This window comes from Phoenix dactylifera, chromosome 4 (genome assembly GCF_009389715.1).
Source record: "Phoenix dactylifera cultivar Barhee BC4 chromosome 4, palm_55x_up_171113_PBpolish2nd_filt_p, whole genome shotgun sequence".
Classification (NCBI taxonomy): Eukaryota; Viridiplantae; Streptophyta; class Magnoliopsida; order Arecales; family Arecaceae; genus Phoenix; species Phoenix dactylifera.
In genome coordinates this window covers 2,449,076-2,476,242 of record NC_052395.1, presented here as the reverse complement: position 1 = coordinate 2,476,242, position 27,167 = coordinate 2,449,076, and the positions used below count along the sequence as shown (strand labels likewise).

The window sequence follows — 27,167 nt, the reverse complement described above, 5'->3', positions numbered from 1 at the left end:
TTTTGATTCACAAACCAGAGGTTCAAGGCCTTTTGCATTATATTCAATGGACGAAGTATACATAACATTGACTATGGCAAAATAACATTAGCATCCTTCAGAACTGATAATTTGCCCTCTCCTATAATGCTCTTATTTCAGCTGTTAAATGATTTTTGAATTAGGCATATCCACCTACTAGTTGCAGCATTGTTTTTAGGCACACAAGTTCTCCACCAGCTGAATAAATGAACTGGGACAGTAGGCAGATGAAATCATACATCAAACAGCAAAACATTTCTGTATACACTTGCATGTATTAAAAGTACATATATGCCCTAGAAAGTTGTTTTAAGTTTCCCTTCACATACTCACGACCCGAGCTTTATACATGCAGATGTATGCCATGTGCCAGTCACCTATCAGAAGCAAAAAGGTGCTTAATAGCTGAACAAACAAGTTAAAAAACTAAATGAATATGCAAGCTTTAACAAAAAAAGAATGCAGAATCCAAAACACAAAAGCCACTTATCAGTAACAATACTTTAGGTTGGCAAATAGGTAGTAGTATTGCTTGGAGAATAATCAATTTATTCTTGTGGTGAAAGGGATTTCTTTCAGCTTTACCTAAGCTACAGCAGTTTGAACTTTATACAAAAATCTCATATTAGTGCTTTACCTCCGCCAGAGAGTCTTGTGATATCCTCCTCCCTTTGTGGACTAGGATTGTCATCATCAAATTGAATCCATTTCCCTGGAGCATTATCACTTTCTCAATATGGAACCAACTATATACTTCACAGAACCAACAGATGGCCTAAAAAAAGAGGAATGTGTTTCGAGTTAAACTGACCACTTTCTTGCTTTACCCAACCAACATAGTGCCCAGAGTCCGCACTCCTACCCTTGTGCGTCAGCACCGCAACCAGATCGTAGATTCCAGTCAACTGCACTTTTTTCTCAGAAGATGTAGCTGAGGATAATGGAGAATGCATAATAAATTAGAATGAAGGTAAAAATCAGCAGTTAGCAATTCATTCGAGTAAACAACATATTGGTACGAAGATGCAGGATTATCATCCATCTTTACTCGATAACCTTTTAATTCATCCTTTAATTTCAGGAGGATAAAAATCTTAGGGAAGCAAAATTTTAAGATTCCATAAAAGCATTTTATGGTTGTGCCTAACAAATTGAAGAGACTTTTCCAGCCAGTTAGAATTTAAGCAAGGACTATGCAATGTCTGGGATAAAGCCAGCGGAAGAGGGGGGGGGGGGGGGGGGGGGGGGGGGGGGTGGCGGTGATATTTTTCATAATGTATGTATGTATGTATACAGAATCAAGTTTCTTGCTAGACAATAACGGGCTTTTATGGTCATGCAAAATTGTAATTGTATACCTTTTTCATGGGTGATGGCAGATGGCTCTCCAGAATTATCAGATGGCCCCTGTTGAAAATTTAACAACAAAGAGAGTTATATCAATTCAGATCCAGAGTCTAACACAAGCATATCTTCTTCTATAAAAAAGTAACTGATCTATCTTTCCACAAGCCTGCATTGAAATTTCATGTTGGAAATTGGATCTCCCATCAGTATTGACATTCAAAATGCTGTGTGATGCCATGCGTGGAGGACAGAATGCTTCTAAGAGGCAATATTTAAGGCAGATTTCTTGCAAAAAAAGGTTCTATTGAATGGCCACCTAACATGCTGCTACATGATTAGCTTAAGAAGTATATATAGTTTACTATACGTTTCAGGTGTTTGTAAGAAAAAAATAATAATAGAGATATCAGCTAAATTAACAAGAATAATTCTACATGATAACCTCCATGTCAAACTCTTGTCACCGTGCAGGAAAGGGGGTTTAGGTTGCCACCCCTAGTGAATACAACCTGTGTTTTAACAGTGATGAGAGGGGGCTGTTTCTAATCACATGCCCTCCTGTGCATTGCATGGCTTTCCCTGAAACAAAGGGAAGCAAAACCATACATGGGGTTCACGTGCTTAGATACAAGCCCCTTATATCACCATTTATTTTAACATTGTGATCACCAGGGTTGGCGATCTAAACCTCGTCACTGCAAATGTCTATCTGGGAAAGTGCATATGCACATGCAGTTATTGTGTCGATATCAAACAAGCAAAGAAGATCTGACAGTTGTCCATACCTCTGATTTAGGGATGTTGGCATCATTTTCTTTGGAACCGCTGTTCTTGTCCTGTGTTTTCAACCCAAGCTTGGCATTTTCTAGTTCTCTTAGAGTCTTAATACATGCAAATCAAAGAATGATGGACAACACAACAAATGTGATAAATTTTTTTAATCAAATCAAAATAGAGATCTTAAGTATTTGTTAAAGTTCAGGTAGGTAAAAGGTTATCATCCGGGGAAAAACACCTGACGAGGAGCTTGCAGCTTTTGCCGTAGTTCATCTGAACAGAACTCATAAACATCCAGTTCCAATGGATAGTCCACTTTCTAAAGGAAAAGGTACAAATATATAAATGAAAATGAGGTTAGTAAAGAAACAATTGAACTTTTCATGCATAGAGAAGCAAATCAAACTGCTTCACAAGAATATTCAACTTTAAAAACACCCACTGGAAAAAGGAAGGTTTTGTGTGCGTGGACGCGTGTTTGAGGGGGGAGGGCGGAGAAGATAGAATAAAACCAACTTACCCGCAAAATCTTTGCCTTCTGATTTGACTCCCTTTTCCAGAAGAAACGGACAAACTGAACAGTCAAATACCTGAAAAACATGGCAGTAGCATATTCAGAGAAGAACAGCCACCATTTAGTATACAGAAGCTGAGAAATTTTCGCCATTCTTGCCTAGGCAAGTCATTGATGCGTGATTCTTTTGAATAAATTGCACTACGTCCCAGAGATGGAGAAACCTTCTCCAATTCTGATTTCAGACCCTGATAAGTCAAATCAGCAAATCAACAGAATCAGTATTCATGCACAGATTACACTGCAAATTTGCACAAATATAATATTGAACAACGAACTGAAACATTCAATTCTGTACAAGCTGTTGAGAATTTTCAGCAAAGATAGATTGCACCTGCATGAATTTTCATTACAGAAAGTTCTATATGTTAGTTAAAACCAGAGTAGTGTTGGGAGCAAAGAGGAATTATCTCATGTTCCCCTGCAATAGATGTAGTTATGGTGTTCAAATTTGGTTTATACAAATATGATGGAATCAATACAACTACAAGACTTGAAGAAATGACATCTCAGCATAACAGCTTTAATCATGGATGACTAGAGGTTCTTTAGTGTTGGATGATGCATTGATGTTTATGCACAAGAATTAATCCATTCTGTGAAATGGGTAAAATCCTCTTTGAATATACATTAGATATACATCCCAAGTAATAGTCTCACAATTAATTTTCATCTTCCCCTGAAAGTATCTAATTATTAGATTCTCTATAGATTTGTAGCCCATTACTGCTCCTCACAGATTGGCAATCCCATTTCCCAATAATTTAGCTCATGAAATCACAACCTTTGCACAAATTCCCAAAGGGAACTGCTTTGATATTTCTAGACAAGGTCCATCAAACTCTTATAGATCCATGAAAACCTCTTGCTTCATAAATTTCCCTTATCTCTTTGACATGATGCTTTTGTTCCTATTATTATTCCAGCATTCCCCACGGGACTCCTACAATCAAGCTGCAGTAACTAAAGCTACCTGAGCCTCATAGTACTGCCCCTCTGAAATCCCCTAAAGGATAGGCAGATAGCTACCCGTCTTTCCTAGAGCTCTTATCTACAGTTTAACCATCCCCATTCCCACAAGTGCCCCAGATACTTCAGCTACTCTAGCTCCTCAATGCACAACATAGCATCCTCTCATTAAACTACTTACATGATCAAACTGCATTGCCTTTAGCGATGTTAAACTTATGAAATCGTTTCCTTTTTTTCCCATCTTGGTCTATATCCTCAGTTCCTTTTTCATGTTTTCTTAACACTCCTTGTTGCTATTTTCATTCTCTCTCATATATGCTTGGTAGTTCTCATTAACAACTTCCTTTTTCTGGGTTTGTACCTTCAACCTTGTCATATTAAACTTCTGCTTATACTTTGCCCTGATGTGTCTCAATTGCTCTCATCCTTCACTTATGCTTCCTCTCCTTTTCTTTTCATCTGTCTCCTAAGACTGTAACTAACATTGTTGTGCACCTCGATGACTCCATTCAATGTTCTCTAACTCCCTAGGATGACTGTCATTGATATAGGAACAACTCGTCACTGTGATTTATGTATGCAAGTTGTTGGCTTGCCTGTGGATAATCCTCTCCCACATCAGTACTTCCATTTTCCCAGGTTGAGAAAATGCCCTCCCTCTTATCACTGCTCTTTTCCCCTAACGCGCAACTCCACCTACACCTCATTGTCGCCCTTGTTGCCATCAGCGATGCTGCCCATGACATGGCGAGCTGGTGTCCTTACTCCTATTGCCGTCAGGATGTTGCCCATGAAATAGTCAAGCCAACAACATTCTTCTCACTTTTGTTACCTACAACGATGTCTTGCCACGAGGCCCTATCTCTCTCTTGAGGAAGACTTAAAGAGAGCAAAAAAAAATTCTCTTTCTCTAGTTTGAAGAGAGGTAGGAGGAGACCAGAGTCTTCTCACACCCACCACCACAAGCTAGAGATCTTCAACAATTGGGTTGTTCTTCTTGTTTTGTGTATCTAAAATGAGAGAAGGTGAGGTCATGTTCTCTTGCCCCCCAAAAAGATCCTATATGTTTTTTTTTACCCAAAGGATCCCAATGGTGGCTTGGGATTCCTCAAGATACAAAAAAAATGGAGCCTTTTGATGCCCGATCTGCTACACTCTCCCTAGAGCCACTTTGTCTCCAGGTGAGCCTCTTCATATCTGTAGTCTTAACCGATAAAAGGGGACAAATGAAGTAAAAAGATCGCATATTTAGGTCACCTCAGCCCACCACCCAACTGTTCTCCTTTTCCTTTTCTAAGGTCCTAAGGCTTTTCTCCTAATGGGTGATGGGTTATTTGCCTGCTTCCTTGCTGTGGTGTTGTTGAAGTGCTCAGCCTCTCAACGGCCCAACATGGATGAGTTCTTGCATGGCCAATCAGCAGGAGGGCGATTTACAAGCAGCTTTAGATCAGCAGAACTAGTCCTAAAGAGTTGTTGTAGACGCCCTGCTTTTTATTTTTGGTACAACAGTGAATCATACTGATCTAGCATGAGTATAACCAAGAAAATTGGAAAAAAGGAGTTGTTGTAAAGGAGGGACAACCTCGTGGTTCTTCCGGAGGATCCCACCCAAATGCTAAGCAACAAAGGAGGCGACCCAGTCCGCAGCCTTGTTTGCCTCTCTGTAGACATGAGCGGCCCGAAATACGCCATAACCTCTCGTCAACCTGCAGATGTTCAGCAGTAGCGAGTGTCCATCGTCGGTCCTGTGCTGATCCTAGATCCACTCAATCATCGTCGCGGAATCTCCTTCAAGGTGGATTCTATCTACACCCAAGACGAGCCTCGCATAGATAAGTCCTTCCCAAGCGGCTCTCAACTCTACTCCGGGGACAAACGTGTCAAAAATGTGCCGACCCCCAGCAACAATTAATCTAGAGTCATGATCCCTGATCACAAAACCAACACCTCCCCTGCTGCCGCCATCAGTTATACTGTCGTCGAAGTTCAACTTGGAAAGCTCGGGGGTAGGACCTCCCTGTTTTTTTAATGCCTATTTATAGGCCAAGTGCCTTAACAACAACACCTTGGATACCTATTTTGCCAAAACAACTTAGATCATGATTGCATTTTGTATCGCATCATAGGTTGCATTCTTAAAGGGCCACACTACAGCAAGAGGATTTTGATTTCAGGATCTTTGCCATCCAAAACTTTCGGATGGCAAGTGATCTACCATCTACATTGATACGATGTTAGTTATATAGTCGTCCTACAATTCAACCCACCTGACAAGTCAGGAACTGAGCTTATCAGATGGTAAGCTCTCGCCATCAAATGTTTTATGACAGTGGAACTTCCACCTTCAGTTCTTTTCCAATAGTTTGTCCTTCAGCATCAAAAGCCCTTTGACAGTGTAAGCCACACCATCTGAAGAGTTGACCACAAGACTCTAGAGTCCGAATCCCTTGCAAATTTCTTCATTTTTCACAACCATAGTGAAATTTAGTAATTCTCTTTAGTCCCATAATGCTCGTGCAAAGGCCTACGCCTCCTAAAGAAACTACATAAACCCCTTTACCCCCCTGGAAACAAATCATTAAGCACCGCTCAATCTCTAGCGAGCAGCTGGTTACCAAAGCTCAGGCACATCTTGCAGAAGAGAATGAAAGGCTTATCTTTATAAGGTAACCAAGGTTTTACCATTTTGCAGCTTCGAAGGAGACAAAGCGTGTGGAGGTGCTATGAGAAATTGTGCTGGCCGAGGGCATAATGATTTAGTGAAGCATTCTCTCCACTCCGTTATTTCCTTTTTTCTTTTTGCTTGTATATTCCTAGTTAATTTAAATTTCACATAAGCATAACAAAGCACAGCATAGCCATCCTAGCCTTTTAGTTCCTCAGGGAATTTTTAGAGACAAAAGGTGACCACGCCGTCTTCCTTCCCCACCAATATCCCAAGTTAGTTCCTCCACAATTAGTCCCTCAGTAGCCCTTAGCTTTGATTCTAATACTACATCCCATAGTCCTCATTCCATTTGATCTTTTGTTTGTAGGAAGACACTCGGCATGACCTAGACCACTAGGTAGAATCTGCAAATGGAATCTACAAATCAAATTCCCATCGAAGGTAGCGTCTCGATGGCCACTGGAAGCAAAACATCAAATGGCAACTGCAGAACATCAGTTCAGTAGCAAGGCTCTGAATTGACGCTTGTAAACTACTACATCTGTGACAATCCCCCAACGATTGGAGAGCGGCGCAACCCAATCATATAGTTGTGTGCTTTGAAGCATCTAATCTCACCTCTTGTGGTATTTTGTTGAGTTTATTATCCTATTCTGTTGGCAAGGACACGGTGTCTGTTTTGCTAGCTTTGTTTTTTGTTAGTGTGTAGGGGCCATATGGGGACCTTGATGGTGTTGTTCCCTTATTTCTCACATGTGTCATTCCTACTGGATGCAAATGGAAGAGGAGTTTGCAAAGGTGAGTATAGAGCACCAACAAAGTATTATCTAGGTGTACGGCAACAATCAAAGGGGTCTCGGACTCACCTAGCTTGGTACTCCATTTACGTTGATATATGATGGCAATTCATGCTTCCATGACCTTCTAAAGTGGGAACTGCTGAAGTTTAGGCCCACTCTATCTTGGGAGTTTATGCTTTGGAAAGTTTACCCTATTTCAAGTACAAAACAAAGGCGAGTCTTGGCCTCTCTTCCACATTAAGAGGTCTCTTCCAACCAATCCGGGAATTTGTGGAATTGGGAAGGCCCCGTCTTTCTCACAATTGCTTCTCTAATGAGATCTCGATGGCATTGGGCTCACTCGCAACCTCAGGGTTTCTTAATCTCATTAACAGTGGATTTGAAGGCAGCATTCTCTCGAGCAATAGATTGAAGGGGACCATGCCAGATGGTCTCTATGATGCATTCAAAAATTTGCCATTCTTGGATCTTTCTGGAGCACCATTGGTGGGGAGAGGTGAGGAACATAGGGATCTGGATAGGATAGAGGCCTTGATACATCTTTAACCCTAAAAGAGTGGTGTGAGGTGATCCAAATGGGATCACCAAGGTCATTTTAGATCACTGATAATCCTTATCTCTAGCGATTAAAGATCTTCAAGTCTATAGATAACTGTTTGGTATTCCACGAAAATCCAATATCACTGACCATATAATACCAAAACTACCCCTAATATATTCCATAAAAATATATTTATTAATCATATAAAATAGATTATAATAAATTATTAGTATATTTATTAATATATTAGTTATTAACATATTCTATCAAAATATATTTGTTAATCCTATAAACATATATTAATTATTATTATAGAATTAATATTTTCATTTATACTTATAATACATTCTTATTTTAATAATAATATTTATTTTGATTAGAAAAATAAGGCAAATAGAAGTAATATATTAAATAATTTCATAATATAAATATAAAGTACAATAATATATTTCTATTATAATTTAAAAACACAACTAAATAATAATACGATTAATAATATATTATAATTAATATATCATAAAAACAATATATATAATATTAATATAATATAACATATGAATGGTATACTAATATACTAATTTTTTTTGCTAGATTGAGGGATATTTTTATCTCCAAATTTTAGCCCAAGATCACCCCACTGCCTTAGGATGATCTTGGTTACCCGACCTCAAGGACAGATTTTCCATCACTGGGTTAGGCAATGATTTAAGTATAGGTGATTTAGGATCACTGCCACGTAGGATCACTATGGTGCAACCAAATGCGGTGATTTCATCACCTCCATCAACATCACCCTTGATTCTAGAATGGTCACCCGATACCAAACGCCCCTAAAAGACAAAAGTATTTTAGTCATACAATAGGTTTAACTTACTACATGATGGTCATGTGAAGCAATTCCTTGACAGCCAGTTAACAGAGATGGAAGGATCACATTGCCTTCGAAGCATAACTTTAGAGACCCACTTAAAAAAAAAATTGAAGAGAAGGAAGGCACTTTGCAGGGTCAAACTATTAAGTTTCCCTAATATTTTTGCTGGGAGAAACAAGAAAACTACACTATCAAAAACAAGACAGCTATCAAATTTCAATAGCAAAAGATCGTCATGTTCATATGATCCAGCGCATGCATCATACATGCTGCGATCAGGGCCGGCTCGAGCCTTAGGCGACTGAGGCGGTCGCCTAAGGCCCCCGGCTCGAGGAAGGCCCCTCTTTGCCGCCTAGCGCCTGCTTTATGCCTTCACATCCGAAAGCTAGCCAGCTAGGAGCAGGACTGTAGCTTGTAGGAGGAATGGAGCCATGGAGGATGTCTGTCCCGCCTGCCGCCTGGCTACACCGCTATAGTGGGTTCCCGTCGACGGACAGCGACTCAGCGAGAAGAGCTACGGCTATAGGTGACACCATGACTGGTGAGCTACGAGCCTACGACAAGGACAACCAACGGCAACGGACATTTCCTGATTTCCTCCCCCCTTTTCTTCTCTGAGTTCTCTCCCTCCTCTTCTCTCCCAGTGCTTTTTTTTTTTCTGAACCTTCTCGGCCAGGCCCCAGACTCCGGTTCTTCTCCAGTTTCTCGACGACTCGACCGTCGACGGCTTCTTCAGTTCTTGGGCCGCCGGCTGCCCCTGCTCCGAAGTCCGGAGACCGGAGTCCGGACCTCCTCTGTCTTCTCTAGCTCTCCCCGGCTCCTCCGGCCTTCGCAGCTCCGCTCTAATCCTCCTCGGCTCCTCGCCTCCTCGGCAGCTCAGCTCCTCCGGCCTCTGCTCCTCGCTGACTCGCTGACATCGCCATCCTCGGCTCCTCCATCCTCTGCTTCTCGCCATCCTCGGCTCCTCGCCTCCTCCGTCCTCCGCTCCTCGCCGACTCGTCGTCCTTGGCTCCTCCGTTCACGGTCCACCGACCACCTGAGTCATGAGGCACCGTCACCACCGTGGCACCATCCTCCAGCTCCAACTTTCGAGAGGCAAGAACTTAAGGTTCGTTTGCCAAATGCCAAAGGCCCAAAGTTCATCGTCCACACTCCACGGCAGAGTTTAGACATTTTAAATAGCTTTGGGAAGACATCAGACATGTTAGCATAATATGGTATTCCTAAATTAGTTGGTGTTCTGTAGACTGTAGTTGTCTTTCATTATTTTTTTTTTGTACTTCATCGAAAAAGAAAACCAGAATTAATGTACTTCATCAAATGGTATATACTGATTAGTCATTACTGATTACTGAACAAAAAGATTTTTGGTCCAATTGTAGGTTCGTTGTGACTTCGGCGGTTCGGCCTCTTTTCGTTGTCAAGTTCGGCACTATTCGGCCTCTTCTCGACACAATTAAGTTCGGCACTACTTGTCGGGATCTGAGTTTGTTTTTCTTGACACATCAAGTTATATCATTTTTAACTTTTTTATATTTTGATTTATTTATGGTGTTTTTTTAATTGCTTTATTTGATAATGTTATTATCAAATGAATAGGTGGATTAATTTAGAAGTGAAAATAGTATTTTAATGGATCTTGAGTATAAAAATTTGATTAGTAATTTTGCATCTCAAAAAGCTAGACGAATTATTTTTAAATAAAATTTTAAAATATTTTATAATTATTAAAAAAATTTATTATTTGAAAAAAAAAAGGCCTCTTCTAGAGAGTTCGCCTTAGGCCCCCAAATGTTTTGGGCCGCCCCTGGCTGCGATCCAGTAAAGATAATGAAAAAAGGACTTGATACCCTTTTTAGTTAAGAATATTTTTAAAAAGAATTAAAGGGCATGGTGCCAACCCATGCCAGTTACTGGTATTTGAAAGTTGAAACCTTGCCCTAAAATGTAAAATGGTCTTTTGAAGGTATAAAAATGTGGAAATTTTAAGAACAAATAGATATGGGAACATGTAGAAATCCATAGGTAATAAGGAACATACAGAATGCACCACATTTCTGCACATCAATGTTCTGATTACCATGACTAGCAAACTGTTAATTGATTATGAACAAAAGTTGGAATAGCACAAAAAAACTTCGTTCTGCATGCCCTTAGGCAATATCTGAAATAGGAAGCCTTCTATCTTAAACAGCAGTCAATCTGGCAATATCACTTACATGTTTGAGCCCCTCATGCAAGTGGTTTACATCCTGAGAGATGTGGCATTTCAGTGCATATACAGATTCCATCTCAGAGCTTTCTTCACCACTTTCTGCACAGTGGATCCTGATAAACAAAAATAGTGTGAAGCAATTCCAGATCGAGAACACAGCATCTACAAGTACAAAACTATCAGAACGCCACATTTTAAATAGAACACAGATGCTATATATAACACTTTGTTGGTAGGATACACCTAATATCCTAAGAAAAATAATCCTCACAGCCAAGGTCCGTTGTACCATACCAAACTGGACGGCACAGAGGGCATATCATACCGTACCAGTTCGATACCGATAAATGGTATGAGGTACGGGGGCGCACCAATACTTGGTATGCTGAACCAGTCCCATACCGTACCATATCGATACAGTGATAGTGTGGCACCAATACAAAGCCCGATACCAAGACAACATACCTTGCTCACAGCATATAATAACACCTAATCTTATGCGCCATGGTTTTGTAGCATCCAATGCACAAGAGAAAAGAAATTTGATTCAATAATAATAGACCAGTACTGGGCATGTCCACTGCACGTAAAAATATGCTATCCCGGTAAAAGCATTTTTTATTATTTATGTAATTTTACAAATACCCTGCAATATTTTGGTGCTGCAGTAATAATTTCTCTCTCCCTTAAAATAAGAACTGAACTAAGTGAGATGTATTTATTATAGATGAGAGTTTTTAGAGATGAGGGGAGTGGTAAGAGAGTGCAGAAGGCATGCAAAGCTGGACTCACATCCTAAAATATTATAGATTATAGATGTGTGGTGCACCATGCAGAATATTCTCCATAATTCTTTGATTAATCAAGATCAAAAATAAAAGCTTCAACCTTCTGCTACAAGAAGCAAAAAGGGGGTAAATGCAAGTTATTACATCCAAACTACATTCCTCAATGTAGACGGAGTTGATTTTGAAAGAAAGGAATGTAAAAGCATATGGTCTGAGACGAAAGCAATGATTTCGACAAACACAAAGATGGGGGATAAAACACCAAAAACCAACTCGGTGACATTTTGAGAAGAGCCCAAACTCGCTTTGAATGAGAAGGACAAACTACAGGAGCTTGCAAAGTTCCATGAAATTCTTGAGGAGGTACAATGAGCAAGTCTGGACAGATATATTTGGGGTCAATGGCCCTGAACCATTTGAGACTTTCACTAGAAAAACTTCTTTATGTTTTTTCAAGACAACTGTCAAAATTGAAGATCTATAGTTGTATTAGCATAGTGGAAGACTACCATGCTTCAGTCTACAACACAAGAAATTGTTGTGTAAGAATGATCAAGGACAACACATCATCAGAAGGGATTAATGTTGATTTATATGGCATAACAGAAAGAAAGGATGGAACATTCAAACAAGTAGCATCATCAGAAGGGATTAATGTTGATTTACATGGTTATCTGAAAGGACAACACGTCATCACTAATCAAGTTTATAAATTATCATGCCAATGTTATTTGGAAAAATGAATACAAAGAACATTGAAACAAGGCGATATCCAAATGGATGCTCAACTGACATGAATAATATATAAATTGCTTTTCAAGCATGAAGCATAATGGGAAGCCTAGAAAAATAAAGCATCTAAAAGGAAAAAGTAATATTGTCACATAATATCCTTATAAAAATTTAAAAAATGAATGATACTTATTGATATGCGATTCATCATACCTCATCCTCTTATGTTAATATGCATATATCAAATGACAAAATCACCAAGTAGAGTACAAAGAATGAAAGTTAACTACAAGAGGCATAGCATACCATATCAATTTGCAATAGGTATTCTGGATATGCTTGGCTGTTCAGCAGACACTATGAAACAAAAAACATATGCTGATTTGCAACCACCATCAATTTATACTGCAGATCAGTACTGAACTACTGATTTTATCAAAACTTAAAAATTCACTAGACATAAAGAAGTCCAATGTCAGGTTGATTATGATATTCATTGATAATCACTTAGCATTAGACAAGCTCTCTGTCATTCAATTACTTGGGTTTGAATTTGATCTACCCGACCCTTACATTGCAAATTCTCCTGACAGTATTTTGACAGTAACAAAAGCATTTCTACCATTGGTTCAAGATTGCTAGTACATAGAAAGTACAGGGTGCTGGAAAAATAGTCATAATGAGATTGCGCTATTTATAATGCACATCTTCTGGATATCGCAATATAGCATAGGCAAACTGCCAGGAAAATACATCAACGAAACAACCATTTTATTCTCATTTTGATGTTAATGAATCTTTTAATGATTCTAATCAACTTTCTACTAGATCCTTGTTCTAAGAATGTATCTCAGAAGATAAAAGAGTTGTATACACAGTGTTACTATTCTTAACAAATCCAGGCAAGAAAAGATACTTTGGTGCAAGTTAAGACGAAAAAAAAACATGTAGCTAAACAGGTATCACCCATACCTGCTGACAAGGTCGATCCCAAATAGAGCCTTTACTGTGCCTGATACTTCGCTGTGACAGAAAATCAATTTAAAGAAGATTAAAATCTGCAATATATTGGCAATGTTAAAAGCATTATAACCTAGTATAATCAAGATGAAATAATAGTTAGTAAGGCTAACAAACAATAAGCGAGGACAAAATATAGCATATAATTCGGAAGACGCTAAGAAACAGACTAAACTAATGGAATTATATTAAATTGAGACAAACTCTGTCAGTTGCTAAACATACTGATAATCATTCATATAGAGAAGCATTTTTCCTCATACATCAGAGCTTCGACAGGTAGCATAAGAAGACAAGGATTGGGTTCAAGCACTTGCACCATGAAGTGTTCAATATAGTGGTGATCTAAAATGCAAATAGTAATGATTTAAAATGCAAAAATATCTGTCTGTCATGAGTTTCTTTACATTAGCAGGTCTATCAATTTTTGGAGGGGCTAACAGGTAGAAATAACATCTATATTGATGAAACTTTAGCCATTGAAAATACTATCTTACCAGTACGTCCATTCATTTTCTCAGAATGTCATAATAAATATCAAATAAAAATATAATTTGACACGACAGAAACAGTATTGATCCACTGGAATCCAGGAAGAAAAAATATCAAGAGCTGTAAAAATGTCCACCAGTTGACTTTGCTGGCTCCAAAATATACAGAAATCAATAATATCAGGAAAACAAAACCATATAGCTACATCTAGGTTAGTAAGCCTACCACAATCTCTTTAACAATCTAGCACACAACGAGCTACTGCTCCTGCAGCTTTCAAGATTTAGTAGTGAACTTTCAAGTCCAACAATAAAGGAATACAACATGAAGGCATATAAGACTCTAGGGTCTGCATCATTCATTCTTTGCATAATTTGATGTTGTTTCTTCTTCTCATGATTTCTTTCCAACAAGAAAAAACTGGAAAGGCTTTTTAAAAAGTTCTAGTTGGTTACACATCCCCTTTAACTTTGTGATTGAGCAGGTTATCTAAATGCCCGCTTTTTTCTCCCAAAACCAACTAATCAACCTCCATTTTGTTTGTTTCTTTTCTCTCATTTTTTATGTCATTACTATTTGACAAAAAAGGTGGATACATGCATCTTAGAGAATGCCAAGGCGCCCTTGTCTTTTCTCATTGTAAGTATGGAGTTGTAAGCTTCTGCTTATATCCCTTATCAAAAACACAATGCAACTCGATCCATGACAACTTGGAGCTAAAGCAAGCTTTAATCTTGAAGAAGAATACATGACATAAATGCAGAGATTTAATACAACTAAAATGTCATAATTGTAAGGACTGTTCTATGTACATAATAAAGCACCAATGGACAAAAAATTTGTAACAAGTCATAAAAGTGACAAAATAATGACTACAAAAAGGAGTGTGCAAAATATGGGCAAACCAAGACAACCTCTTATAATTTAGAAAAGCTCCACAACATGAAGAAAAAGGAATCCAATCAACAAAAAAAGAACCTCAAGGAGATCCGAAGTGTGACCAAAAGAAGAGGGAAGGGTGATTGGAACTATAAGTACGATGCAAAACTACCACAAAGTGAATCTGATATTTTCAGCAATGATTAAGAGCCCTGGCTGAAACTGAAAAAAGAAATATACCTTGATTCTGATGACCGAAGAGACTGAGAAAGTGTATACATAAGTTGGGTCCAACATTCTTCAGCATCCTGGCATACATTAACAAAAAGAAACATGTGTCTTAGAAATCAAAAATTTTGATTATGGCTGCAAAATGAACTTAAATAGTTGGAAAAACCTGTTGCATGTAAACACCATTGTGCTGCTGTGCAAATTGGGGATATTTTTTACGCAACACCTGACCAAAGAGGCTATCCAAACATTAAAAAAATAAGAATGACAAGATAGCATATCACATCAATTGCATTTTTTTTCTGCACAAGTATATGAGGAACATGATAGAATGCCATTTATAAGCAGCAGTCCAACTGCAGTATAAACTCAAAAAGATCAACCATTCTAGAGAAACACCAGTACGAGTTCATTGGTTACCCAACTTCATCATCCTAAAAGAAGGAAGAAAAGAAAATGCACTCAAAGTTCGACATGATGTCACAATGAAGTTCAATATTCCATTTTTATAGTTGTCCATCCAAGTACAACCCATAATCATGTTTATCTTGGATCTGTTATCTAAAAGCTAAAGATATACGTGGACACATCTAATAGAATTAAGGCTCAGTGACTTGCATGAAAAAGTGCTTCTGTTGTGCTATACAATCAAAATATGGCATTGAAACTTGAGGATTTTTTTAACCAACATAACACCCAAAATGTTTTAAAAGGCGACTGCCATACACAGGTGGACAAGGGACCACATGAAACCCACAACCAACTCAACCATTAGTTTGAACCTGTCTTATTCGCATGGTTGCATAAGAGTGACCAGATATGTGGTGTCAAATTGCTAAAAAAGAAAACCATGTATGTAGTCCCACTGCATATGCAGCTGCACAATCGCGTATGTGTTCACAAAATGATAAGCAAGCCATCTTTTCAGCCTATATACGGCCCAATGCATATAGTAGCCATGGGTATGCAGTGTGATCAGGGGGACAGCACACACATATGCAGCCTTATGCACCACATTTTAAAGCAGATGACATTGGTTAGGTAATAAAGAAGGCCCGAGCACAAAATGTGGGAAATGAATGCACACGGAGACATTCTAGTACATATCATGATTTCGAAAAAAAAAACGCCAATTATTTTATTGCAAACATTTCCAAAATTTATTCCAGATAGGAAAAATTGTGATGAAAAATGTTTTGGTTTACCAACTTACCGAACCAAAGTCATAGGTTGGAACTGACAATTACCTTTTTCAAGCAATTTCTAAGAAAAGAAAAGTAACTGTTAACCTAGATTTTGAATCCATTTGGGGTTAACTCCATATCTGAGGCCAAATACTCTAGCACAGAAGGGGCTGGATGCAGAAGCAACTCTCCTAAAGCAAATAAAGTTGAGCAATAATGCTAACTCCAAGACCAATATCTGCTTTCTCCTTTAGGAGGATATTGGTAGGAGATTCACTTGGCAAACCAAACGAGATAAAGCTTGAGAAATGTATACTAAAGACATTATTTTTTATCAGAAAACCATTGTTAGATTATTCTGCAGAACTCATAAGACGGACAAAGATAAAAGAATGACGGTAGCACAATAATATTAAGAAAACTTGCAAATTAAAAGCATTTTGAGGAGAACTGACCGACAAAAACTGTAATGGTGCAACAGGCCTGACATTCCGATCCAGATCACTAAAAAGATCGCGAGTTGCAACAGTCAAAAGATGGGAGTACTGATCTAGCTCGTTGCTTCTTCCAGAATTTGTATAGCTACACATAAATAACAGGACATATATGAGCTAAACAAAGACAACAAATTTTTTTTAAAAAAAAACACAATGCACCTTCAGATGGCATCATAACTGTTCCATATAAAATACCACACAAACATTGCAAGGAAAATGGAATGCACCTTGATAATGCGGACTTCAGCTCTGGAACTGAATGAAGGCACTGCAAAGTCGAATTCATATAACAAGTGTTTCCCAGGTTATAAAGACCAGCACTGTGACCCTGGCAATGGTAAAAACCAACTCAAAATTACAACAATGTTGGCAGGTTGTGCCTCTATGAAGGCGCGCCATGTTGTGACCCTCCCTCTTTAATTATGGCGAGGAAAGGCCACCATTAACAATCTTGGAAGGATAAATAAATCTTAAGATAACACAATGAGCAGCTACTGCATTTAAATCTCAAATATAATTTTATGATATGATGTTGTCATGTTTTAAGGATCCCAAGAAATAAATTGCCAAGTCTCCATTTGCACAAACCTTACAGTTAGCATGAACTAGCCTGATTTCACATATTCCATCACAAACTCGAAGCTAATGATTCATGACAACTTCACAAAAATTACTCGCAACAACCATATCATTAACTTAGTTCAAACTTCAAAATACACTTTTTGGCTCCAATTTTCTTCCTTTCATTTGGTTAACTGCAGTTCTAACTGAGACCATAGGATTGAAGCCTCTATCATTGCTTCTGGACTGTAGGTATGGAGATAAATATCGATAACAAATTTTCACATCTAGACCAATTTCCTATTCCCTTCAAATCTAAACAAATTTCCTATCCCCTTTAAACATAAGTTTTCCATTGCAATATTAGTCCTAGGACGATCACCATTATATTCCTCTTTCAAAATTTCTAATATAGATAACTATGACAAGAAAAGGGACAATATGGACCAAATAGCAGAAACAAGCCATTCCATACGGTAAGAGCTGGCAGATAGACAGCATTACTAATCAGCTTACGGCTCAAATACAAGTGTATTTTGTAGCAGTATAGTTAGCAATATCATATTTCAGACAGCAAATCCCACAATATTTCCTCACACCCAACCCTGCCGCACCAAAGAACATTAACAATTTACATCTATCATTTCCTCATTTCTCAAAATGTTTTTGATATTATCTCCTGATCTAGCATTTAGAACATGTAAGAAAACACAGACAAAAAAAAAAATCACTATCAGATTGAGTAGTAAGATACTGATTATATGTGGAGGCATGTAAAATTATCCAATATCTCAAGAGCAATCTGTTGAAAAGGACAAGATTCTAGTTCTAGCTGAGATCATGCTATTAAGTAGTTCATAGAGCAACACCCTTTCAACTGGAAGTCTTGCCAATTGACTGTCATACACGACTGAAAGGTCAAACACATGGGTTTCAACTCACTGCTTCTGGAAACAGGAACTTACAATTCAAATTTTGAATTAAAAAAGATACTACTACGTATCACACGACAGCAAGTAGAGTTGTAGACAGAGTTAAGAAAAAAACAGCAGGAAGCCCCCGGGGGCAGGGAAACACAAAAAAAGGGAGTCCCATAGCACGAGAACCCCACGATTACAAGATCTAGGGAGGGTCAGATACAGCAGTTGTAACCCCATGTGGGAAAAGGCTGTTTCTATGTTTTGAACAAGTGACACCCGGGTCCCAATGAAGCAACCTTACTGATGGGCCAAGGCTTCACCCCCCCCCCCCCCCCCACCCCCCCCACCCCCCCCTGCGGCGGGGGTGAAGGAGGGCAAGGAGGGAAGACAGCTAAATTGTATCCAAAATATAGCAATTTTACTTTGAGAACATAAAAAATGCTTTGCTATGAAGAATTGGAATTCAAAGGGGTAACTTGAAGGGGCAAAAAGAATTCCATGCAGATAATGTGTTGTTTGACTAGAAAGTCTGTAAGATGAACAATCAAATAAGCTCTCATAAGCCAGGCAGGTAAAGCATTGAAAGATGATGTTAAGAACCAAGTGGACAAGTAGGTTATCAACCAATGCATATACTCAATTCGAGAAAGACCATGATTCGTTTTAATGCCTGAAAAAGGAAAATTATCAGTTCTTGACTTCTACTTCACAACCGAAAAATCATCAATACATCTTGCAATTAGCATAACCACAAGTTCATACTCCATAGCCAACAAACAATTACATGTCCTAATTTACTAAATGCAAACTTATGTGCAAGCATGACAAAAATTTGATAATTAAAGCCAACAAATTACTCTTTCACAACTTTCTAGAAACATAGGAGGTGTTCTCCCATCTCTATCATTGTTCTGTGGATGTGTCTTTCAATACTTTTCTCTATGATCAAGTTCACTAGTGAACAAAAAAGTGCGACTACTAAAACCAAAATTTGATTATATGGCAAATTCGAAAACTTCACTCAACAAGCTCTTGCTCACTAAAATGTCACATAAGACAACTTCTTGTGATCTCACATAAGCCTATTGCAATTCCTCTCATTGTCAATACACATAATATTGAATTGGTTGCATACCAACCCATTTTAATGATGCAAATGCAAACATTTCCCAACATAATATTTTTTTTATAAAAAATCATATCAGTATCTTGATTATTCATTTTAAATTGCCCTGATGATGGAATTGACTAAAAAAATGATATAATGATTGTCACCAGATAAAGAGCAAAAATTTCAACCAAGAATCATTAAACTATGAGACTCACCACAGCAACTACTTGTTCTTCTTCTGGCAGATCTTCCATAAAGACAGGACCCTTTTCTGGAGCTTTCACAATTTCATCTGCAGTACCCATCATCATCAACTTTTGGCCCTATCAAAAAAAATTCCAAGTTTCTATGACTTAACATGATCAAGACACAAGAACATGAACGTGAAAAACCAACCAAGATTGAGAGGGACAAAAAATGTACATCTTTTACACCTAAAGTTGACCAATCTGCATCATCCTGCATTAAAAAGAAAGAGCTCATTAACTGATATCACACTTTATACATATCCAGCGTAAAAGATATAATTAAGTTTGCGAAGCAAATGTAATTTTTACCTTCAAAAGACCACCCTTTACCATAATCTTTTGCCTTTCTGGGGGCACACCAGTTAAATCGTACAACTGACACTTAAAAACATAAGGAGGTTGACTAGTGTCAATTTCCACAGCAGGAAACAGCTCCTTTTGCCATTTCACACTCACTGTGTGAATTAACTTCACATAGTCAGTAATCATGCTTAACTGGAACCAAAGGGCGAAAAGTCTAAACAAGTTCCCTAGGAAAATAGGGAATGTAATACACAAGTACCAAATTTTAAAAATTCTCAAACAAAGAAGAAGTATCTGCAGCAAAAATAGTAATGCGCTCATAATGCCTAACTTGAGCAATGGAAAATTCAATTATAAACACCATGATCGATTTTTCTCATTCAAAAATAGAAAATTTAGTGTTAATGGCAAACAATTATGGTACTGGCTCTGCAAGGAAAATAGAAACATACCGTATTCGATCGTATAGAAAAGGCTTTTTTTCTTTTTTTGCATTTAATCTTCTAAATCTAGAGTCAAAAATAACGGAACTCTCTATGTATATGTTAATCTTGACTGACACGTACATATACATAATATATATACAAACCCACATGCACAGACATACAAACACATGCTACACATACTTAGAACTCAAAAAATGCTTTTCTGGACCACTATATATTAATTTACCATCCCAAAGAGATACTTAAGTTGTCCAATAATGACTGATTTTGAAGCATAAATGAAATTGCATTGTATTAATCAAAAAGCTAAAGAGAGATTCGGGGGCCTTGTGCGAGAAAAATAGAAATAAATAACACACCCTAATATGGTATGCCTGACTTCAGGTATGTCAAGCCAAATTTATGTTCAAATCAATCACATCTAATCCATGGATAGAGAGATGGAGCCTCTTTCTTGTCTTGCATGCACCAGCTATATATGGCAATTAGATGGTAAATAAACATCAAAAATAAGAGTCGAGCTGCTGGTGACATGGAGTCTACATGAGTACGGGACACAACCAGACATTGCCCATCATATAAAAAGAACTGCCTTTTTTCTCTAACATGTGCTATTCCTACCTTGAATATTAAACCTAGATATAAATCACTATTCTCTCTCGCCCCTTGGCCATCATCAGCGGCCACCATGGAAAGAAGGAATTCACCCATCTCTTTCAGCTCTCTCCTTTAACCACTATTTTTGACAAGGGTAATTGCCCATTTTTTATGCTGTTCCAAAAGCCTAATGTGCTCCAAAGTGCTCCATTCCCCTCTCTCCTCTCACTCCATTATTCGAAGCCCCTTTGATAGGGAATCCTGTAACTGAAGGCCGTTGCCAAGATGGCACTGGTTAGAGGGAGGAGCACTTGGCCATCGCCAATCACCTAGCTGCTGAGCACGGGTAAGGGATTGAGTGAATGTCACGGGGTCTTTTATATTTAAAAGAAGTCCCCGCATTTGACCTAAAATCGAACTGCAAAATGATGTCCTGACCACCAAGGCAATTCAAGGGTAAGCTGTTTAAAACACTGGTATTTATTCATATAAATTTAATAAGTTTAATTGCAATTATAACCAAGATGTCACATCTCATTTGAGATCACTCCTACACGTCAAAGGTTGCTTTCTTTGCATATGTCATAAACTATTTTTCGACAGGGAACCATAAAGGGGACCGGAGGGTCTTTTGGATGCCTCCCCCAAACCCCAAGAAAAAAGAGAAAAAAGATTTCCAATATCCTATTATGTAGTCTGTTAAAATTTCTTTATGGACCAGCAAGTTTTTGGGATGCCTCCCTTCTTTCTATCTAATTAACTAATATGATCATAGTCTGCTGTACCGCTCAGTATGAGATGTACCACAATGTACCGTTACGAAACTCAGCTCCGAGTTAGTACAAGCCCCATACCGCCCCACACCGAGGCGTATCGGCCTGTACCGAGGCATACAAAAATATGTACCAATCTGTACCGAAGTGCGTACCAACCTGTATCGAGGCATAGAAAGATATATGGTTAGAGAGTTATTTCGGTACAAAATGCGTATCCTATTGTATCGAACCGATAAGGTACCGATACCGTACCCGGTACCGAGATTGCGGACACTGATTATGACGATCACTTAATTACAGGTTGCTGGCTAATTGGTTCCTTATTAGTATTATTTGTTTGCATTTTTGATAATCCTTCCTTACCAAACTAGATTGGAACTCCTACTCCATCCATTCCATATCATCTCCATTAAAATCCTAAGCATTAATAGCCATTTAAGCATGAGCATATAAGGAAACAACATAAGCACCCTGTTAAGTCTTAAAACCTAATCATTAATGATTGATGATTGATGATAGAGATGGGAAAATCTAATTTTGGCAGGCACTCTTTGGGCAGGAACCTCTAGAGTATATTTTTATTTGACAAACAACACTTACCTATGAGGAAACTTTAAAAAAACACTTAACTATGTTACAAACTAAACCACATTGAAAGGGAAAGAAAACACAGATAAGACTGGAAATAGATCTCTGGGTTGGGATCAGAGAAGCATGCCTTTTAATGTAGGAGTTCACATTTTTATTTTCTATGACAAAGCTAATATAATTATTTCTATGCTTTCTCTTATAACTCTTTGAGATCCCATTCATGAATAGTTGAATAATTTGCTTGCCTTTATGAATTATGATCCTCCTTTTACATTATTTATTCACTTTTATGTAGCATTTATGTGTAATTAGATAGAGAGTACATGCTTATGCATGTATATCCAAGAATAGAATGGTTTATGAACTAGCAACAATAATATCAATCAAAAGATGATATTTAAAGACAATTATAATAGCAAAATTTTACATATACAATTAAATGCAAAGACTAAACATAAATACAGATCCAATATATTTGTTTTCTTGATAAATTGCAGATTAAGTTGATTCAAATGTAGTGATAGTTCATGAAGTCTCAAATTTACTTTATTTTGCTGGTTGAATCAGTATATATTATTCTTGCATTCCCTTCTTGATCTTATGAGTAGCAGCCATCAAGCATCCCTTTTGCTACATTGCCGGAACTCCTTTTGCATTCATTTTGCTTCATATGAGTGACAACCCACATCCAATAATACATTGGGTCATGTTTGAGACCATCTCCAAGACAATGCCGATCTCGACCAAGACAAAATTTAGAAATTTATATAATAAAACAGGAACAGATTCAGGATGAAATCTAGACTTAACTCGTCAAACATCAGACTCAATGTGATACAAAAGGTTCACCCAATAATCCATAACTTTCTACATTTAGCATAATCTGAAGATCTAGATCTCATATCTCCAGCGCCGATCTCATAATTGATCAAAATGATTTGAAGATTTTATATCAAAAAGAGAGACAAAGAGAGAGCGTGGAGACCAAAGACAGATACAAAGGATCTGGTTTTATACAATACAAGCAGCTGTATTAGATCACCCAGATAACTCCCACCAACTTTTAAAAAATATTTTGTACATAGTAGATGTGTACATGTAACACATAAAGAAAAGATGTTCTAACATGCTATTATCGTAGATCTCCAATATCTCCTGTCACTCTTCTCTCTTGATATTATTTTTACTAACTATTCTAATTTTGATTATGAGGAGGTTTCTCTTGTTCTTTTTCTTGGAAATTATAGACATCAATATGTCCTTCGGTGGGTATTCATATTGAGCTTGACCTTACGAAGCCCTGCATTAAGAGCCCATGGATACTAAGAAAGGGAAGGAATTGGAGGCATTCGTGAGGTCATGTGAAGAGCTTGCTAGGGACCACCAACTGTTTGCTTAGATGACACCAACCCTTGCCACTTGGGCAACTTCGATTCCAGCACATAGTATTTAGTTTTTAAGATTAGGATTTCCATCCTTGAGTTGAGAGTTATGGTCGTTAGAAAAATCTAAAATACTGTGGAAGTATTTTGGGGACGGGTATTTTGAGAATAGGAGAGATACATTTTAGGGACATCATGGGAGAAGGGTATTTTAAAAACAGTAAAGCTTTCATATGGAACATTGCCACACTTATATAGTTTATAGGATATTTAGCTTTAACGTGTTTTCGTATGATAGATAATTTAATTCTTCATTTCATAAAGTAGAAACACAACCCCAACAAACATTTTTATGTTTCTTTTGTAAAAGTTACTATTCCTATATTTTTTTTCTTTTATGCGACTGAAATTTCTACAACAATAGGCTTCTATTGTCTCCAACAAGCTATTCAGTTGCTTTCCCCAAGAAGACCCTGCTTTTGGATGATATCAAACTTCCGCTACTGCCAAAATTGGCAAAACAAAGTCAAAAACAAAGGATATATAACTCCAATAAGGATTGAGATGAAAGGTAATCAACAATCAGTTTTTTTTTTTTAATGTATGGTGCAACCACAAGGGAAAAAGAACAATTATTAGCAGCCTTGGCCCACGTATGTGTAGAAAAACCTAGAAAGTATTTATGGATATGCAAACGGATTACTTTTGAATAAACACTTGAGATAAGAGAGGTTTAGAGCAAAAGAGAAACATAGAGAAGAGAGGAAACCAAAATACCTCATTTGATTTGGAGAGGAGAGAAGAAAGAACAAATAAGGAAAGAAGAAAAGAGAAACAGAGAGAAGATGTTTTCATACTAACTAACGTTCGCCGTTTCGGTACCGGACCCCGTACCAGTGCCACACTAACATAGTGTCGGTACAATACGGTACACGCATTTTTGGCGTACCAAATATCGGTACGCCACACTCGGCACGCCACTAGTACCGGTACTGGTACCGCCCAATTCAGTACGGTACGGTACAATTACTAACCCATTATCAAACACAATTACTAACCCATTCCTTTAATCTCTTCAAGGGTAAAGAAATTCGGGGAAAACACATTTTCTTCTTTTCTCTCACCTGAAATTCTTCTCCTTTCTCTTGTCTTCTCTCATTTTTTTCTTTTTTTCTCTCCTCCACTACCTACCCAAATAGGGTGTAGGAGATTCTTCTAAGTGTTTCAAAAGTCTCATGAGGATAATGATGCAATGCATTTGGGAGGAATTGATTGTGTTTATGCCCTTCCTGGAAAAAAAGAATGTGGTATATATCTTGTACTTAAATATTCTGGCATTATTGGAAATAAAAGTTTTTTTTTGAAAATAAGATATAACAAAACCATTTGATTCTATTAAGGGCCGTTTGAAGGTATTTAGATTACAAACTCATTCTAGGTGGATTTTTTTTCATTGCTTAAGATTTTTTCAATTAAGAGGCAAAAAAATATTTTTTTCCTAGTGGTTTCCTTTGTTAATTGGAGGAACTTAATGGTAGGAAGAGAAAATCTCTTAAGCTAGAAGACTCTCCTCAAATTTGAGATTTTCAATCCATGATTCCAAGAAATATTTAATTTAGACAACATGGAATAAAACTGAACCATATAACTTTTTAGCAACACCAGAAATCATTAAATGTTATGATCTTGTATAAGTCCTATAGAAAAGTTACGCACCCTTGACTGTCTACAAATGCTCATCATTCCAACATTCAAAGTGTGCATATGAAAGAGACTGGCTTGGTTCCATAGTTTTCGTTTTTCATCCAATAAAATGTAATAGAGAGGTAACTCCAACAGGGAAAGGTCATAGATGCATTTTGCAATAGTATGACGGGAAACATGGATGGAGGTTATGAAAAGAGATATTGGAAAACTTGCAATAATCTTGATGTGAATCCGTGTGAAATGAGGATTCACAACACTGAACCCAAACATGAGACAAGGATTTATAGTTATTGCTAAATACAACAGCATTGCAATTATCTTCGAATGTTCTCGACTTTATGGAGGACCACCCCAATATCCCGGTTATCTACTGGCGAGTGGCGACCCGCAGTCTCACCTATGCCCAGAAAAACAAGAAAACGATCTAAGCCTTCCCATTCTTCCATCAGAGTAAGACTTAATTCCAGCGATGGCGATGCAACCTAAAAATTCAAGAACACCCTAGAATTTCGTCTCACGTGAATCAAAAATAAAGTAAATATATAAACATTAAACGACCACGCAAATGAGATAGGAGTTCCTACAAAATTGCAGTCAAAAAATTTCAAGAAATAATGAGATAGATCGCCCCGACAACCAAAACATCCGATAATATCATCACAGTAAAACAAAGAGAAATCAAGAAAAGAATCGTACCAGTAGGCATGATTTCTATAAGCTCTCTCTATCGGATAGGCGGATGGAGGGAAGACAAGGATTTCTTGGAGGAGGAGGAAGAGAGTATGGGAAGACGAGGCAGAGGAATCGGCACAGGAAGAAGCAACCTGTCGGCTGATGAGAGTTTACGGATTTCGAAGAGGGGTACGAATAGGGCAACCGGTTCGGGGGAGGCAGCGAGCGACAGGGTACGGTGTGAGTCTAGCACATGGAAGGGAATCTCTATCGTCAGAGAGATCTCGACCATCCATCTTAACCGTTTGATGAGATCAATTTACGATCATGGACTCGGAGTCGCAGTCTTTCCACGTCTCCTGATCTGATTTAGTTCTAGGGCTGACATGTCTCAGATTTTGACTTCACCCAGATAGATCCGGCCCAGTTTGAATGAGTCAGGCCCACGCCTTGGCCCATGAGCAACCGAGCCTGGACTCTGGTGCAAGTTATTTATTTGTGCTTCGCAAACATCAAATTCTAACTTCGTTTAGGTTTTAACGATCTTTCGTACTCTTGTTTTGTGTTGAAACACAAAGTTGTGATCTCACCCTCTTCTTGATTACAATAAGCAATAGCTGTAGCTGTTGTTGTTATTCCTCCTCCTCCTCTTCTTGTTATTGTTACTGCTTAATGTCACCTTATCATGCAGGATTTAAGTAGATTCCATGTATTGTTCCGTATTAGCAATCCAATCTAATCCATCACATAATTAGCTTCTCACAGCACATGATAGAATTTGAAACCTATTCTGTTGTCAGTTGTAGTGTTGTTTGAAACTGTGAATCATTGTAGGGAGTGGCTTGCCTTGTGCAAGGTGGAAGCTCAGCCAAATCAAAATGAGACTAGGATCAAATGCAGGTCACTTGTATATCCAGTACCTATTGGTTTCACCAATTTAACCAGCCGGCAGTGTCTAGTTATTCGAGTAGCTATGTTTTTGAAAAGATTTAGTGCTACAATGTTGTTTACTTAAATAAATGTTTCTACCTGAAAAAAAGATACATTTCTACCCAAAGCAAAAAAATAAACTCCAAAATTATCATCTCTCACATCACACACACAAGCTAGCATTGTATAATTGGGAAGGCTCCTACATATGGGTGCAAATGAACTGAGTTGCTCCTGAATTGCTTAGGCTTGGCTTGCTTTGAGATTGGCTCGATCAGAAAACGAGCCGAGAGCTCAAGCACATCCTAAGCTTG

The 27,167-nt window shown here is 37.9% G+C and overlaps 1 protein-coding gene across 1 annotated transcript; it reads right to left on the bottom strand.

The window, feature by feature from the left end:
- Nucleotides 1-26,109, bottom strand: LOC103712935 (ubiquitin carboxyl-terminal hydrolase 6). Its single transcript, XM_008799644.4, has 18 exons — nucleotides 25,948-26,109; nucleotides 19,759-19,904; nucleotides 19,625-19,660; nucleotides 19,417-19,524; nucleotides 16,837-16,937; nucleotides 16,568-16,694; nucleotides 15,095-15,154; nucleotides 14,938-15,005; nucleotides 13,279-13,329; nucleotides 10,791-10,899; nucleotides 2,819-2,907; nucleotides 2,666-2,735; nucleotides 2,384-2,464; nucleotides 2,154-2,249; nucleotides 1,380-1,428; nucleotides 833-952; nucleotides 659-733; nucleotides 1-398 (listed from the first exon to the last, which is right to left on the bottom strand). The coding sequence occupies exons 1-18, from the start codon at nucleotides 25,955-25,957 to the stop codon at nucleotides 343-345; spliced, it is 1,452 nt and encodes a 483-aa protein (XP_008797866.1). The 5' UTR covers nucleotides 25,958-26,109; the 3' UTR covers nucleotides 1-342.
- Between the last annotated feature and the right edge of the window lie 1,058 nt (nucleotides 26,110-27,167).

What these genes read in the sequence shown, in the direction of transcription:
- LOC103712935 (XM_008799644.4), bottom strand. An exon ending in AAGAACAAGTAGTTGCTGTG is followed by an intron (nt 16,938 to 19,416) that starts GTGAGTCTCATA and finishes TACCATTGCCAG; the next exon opens with GGTCACAGTGCTGGTCTTTA. An exon ending in AGAAGGCAAAGATTTTGCGG is followed by an intron (nt 2,465 to 2,665) that starts GTAAGTTGGTTT and finishes CTTTTCCTTTAG; the next exon opens with AAAGTGGACTATCCATTGGA.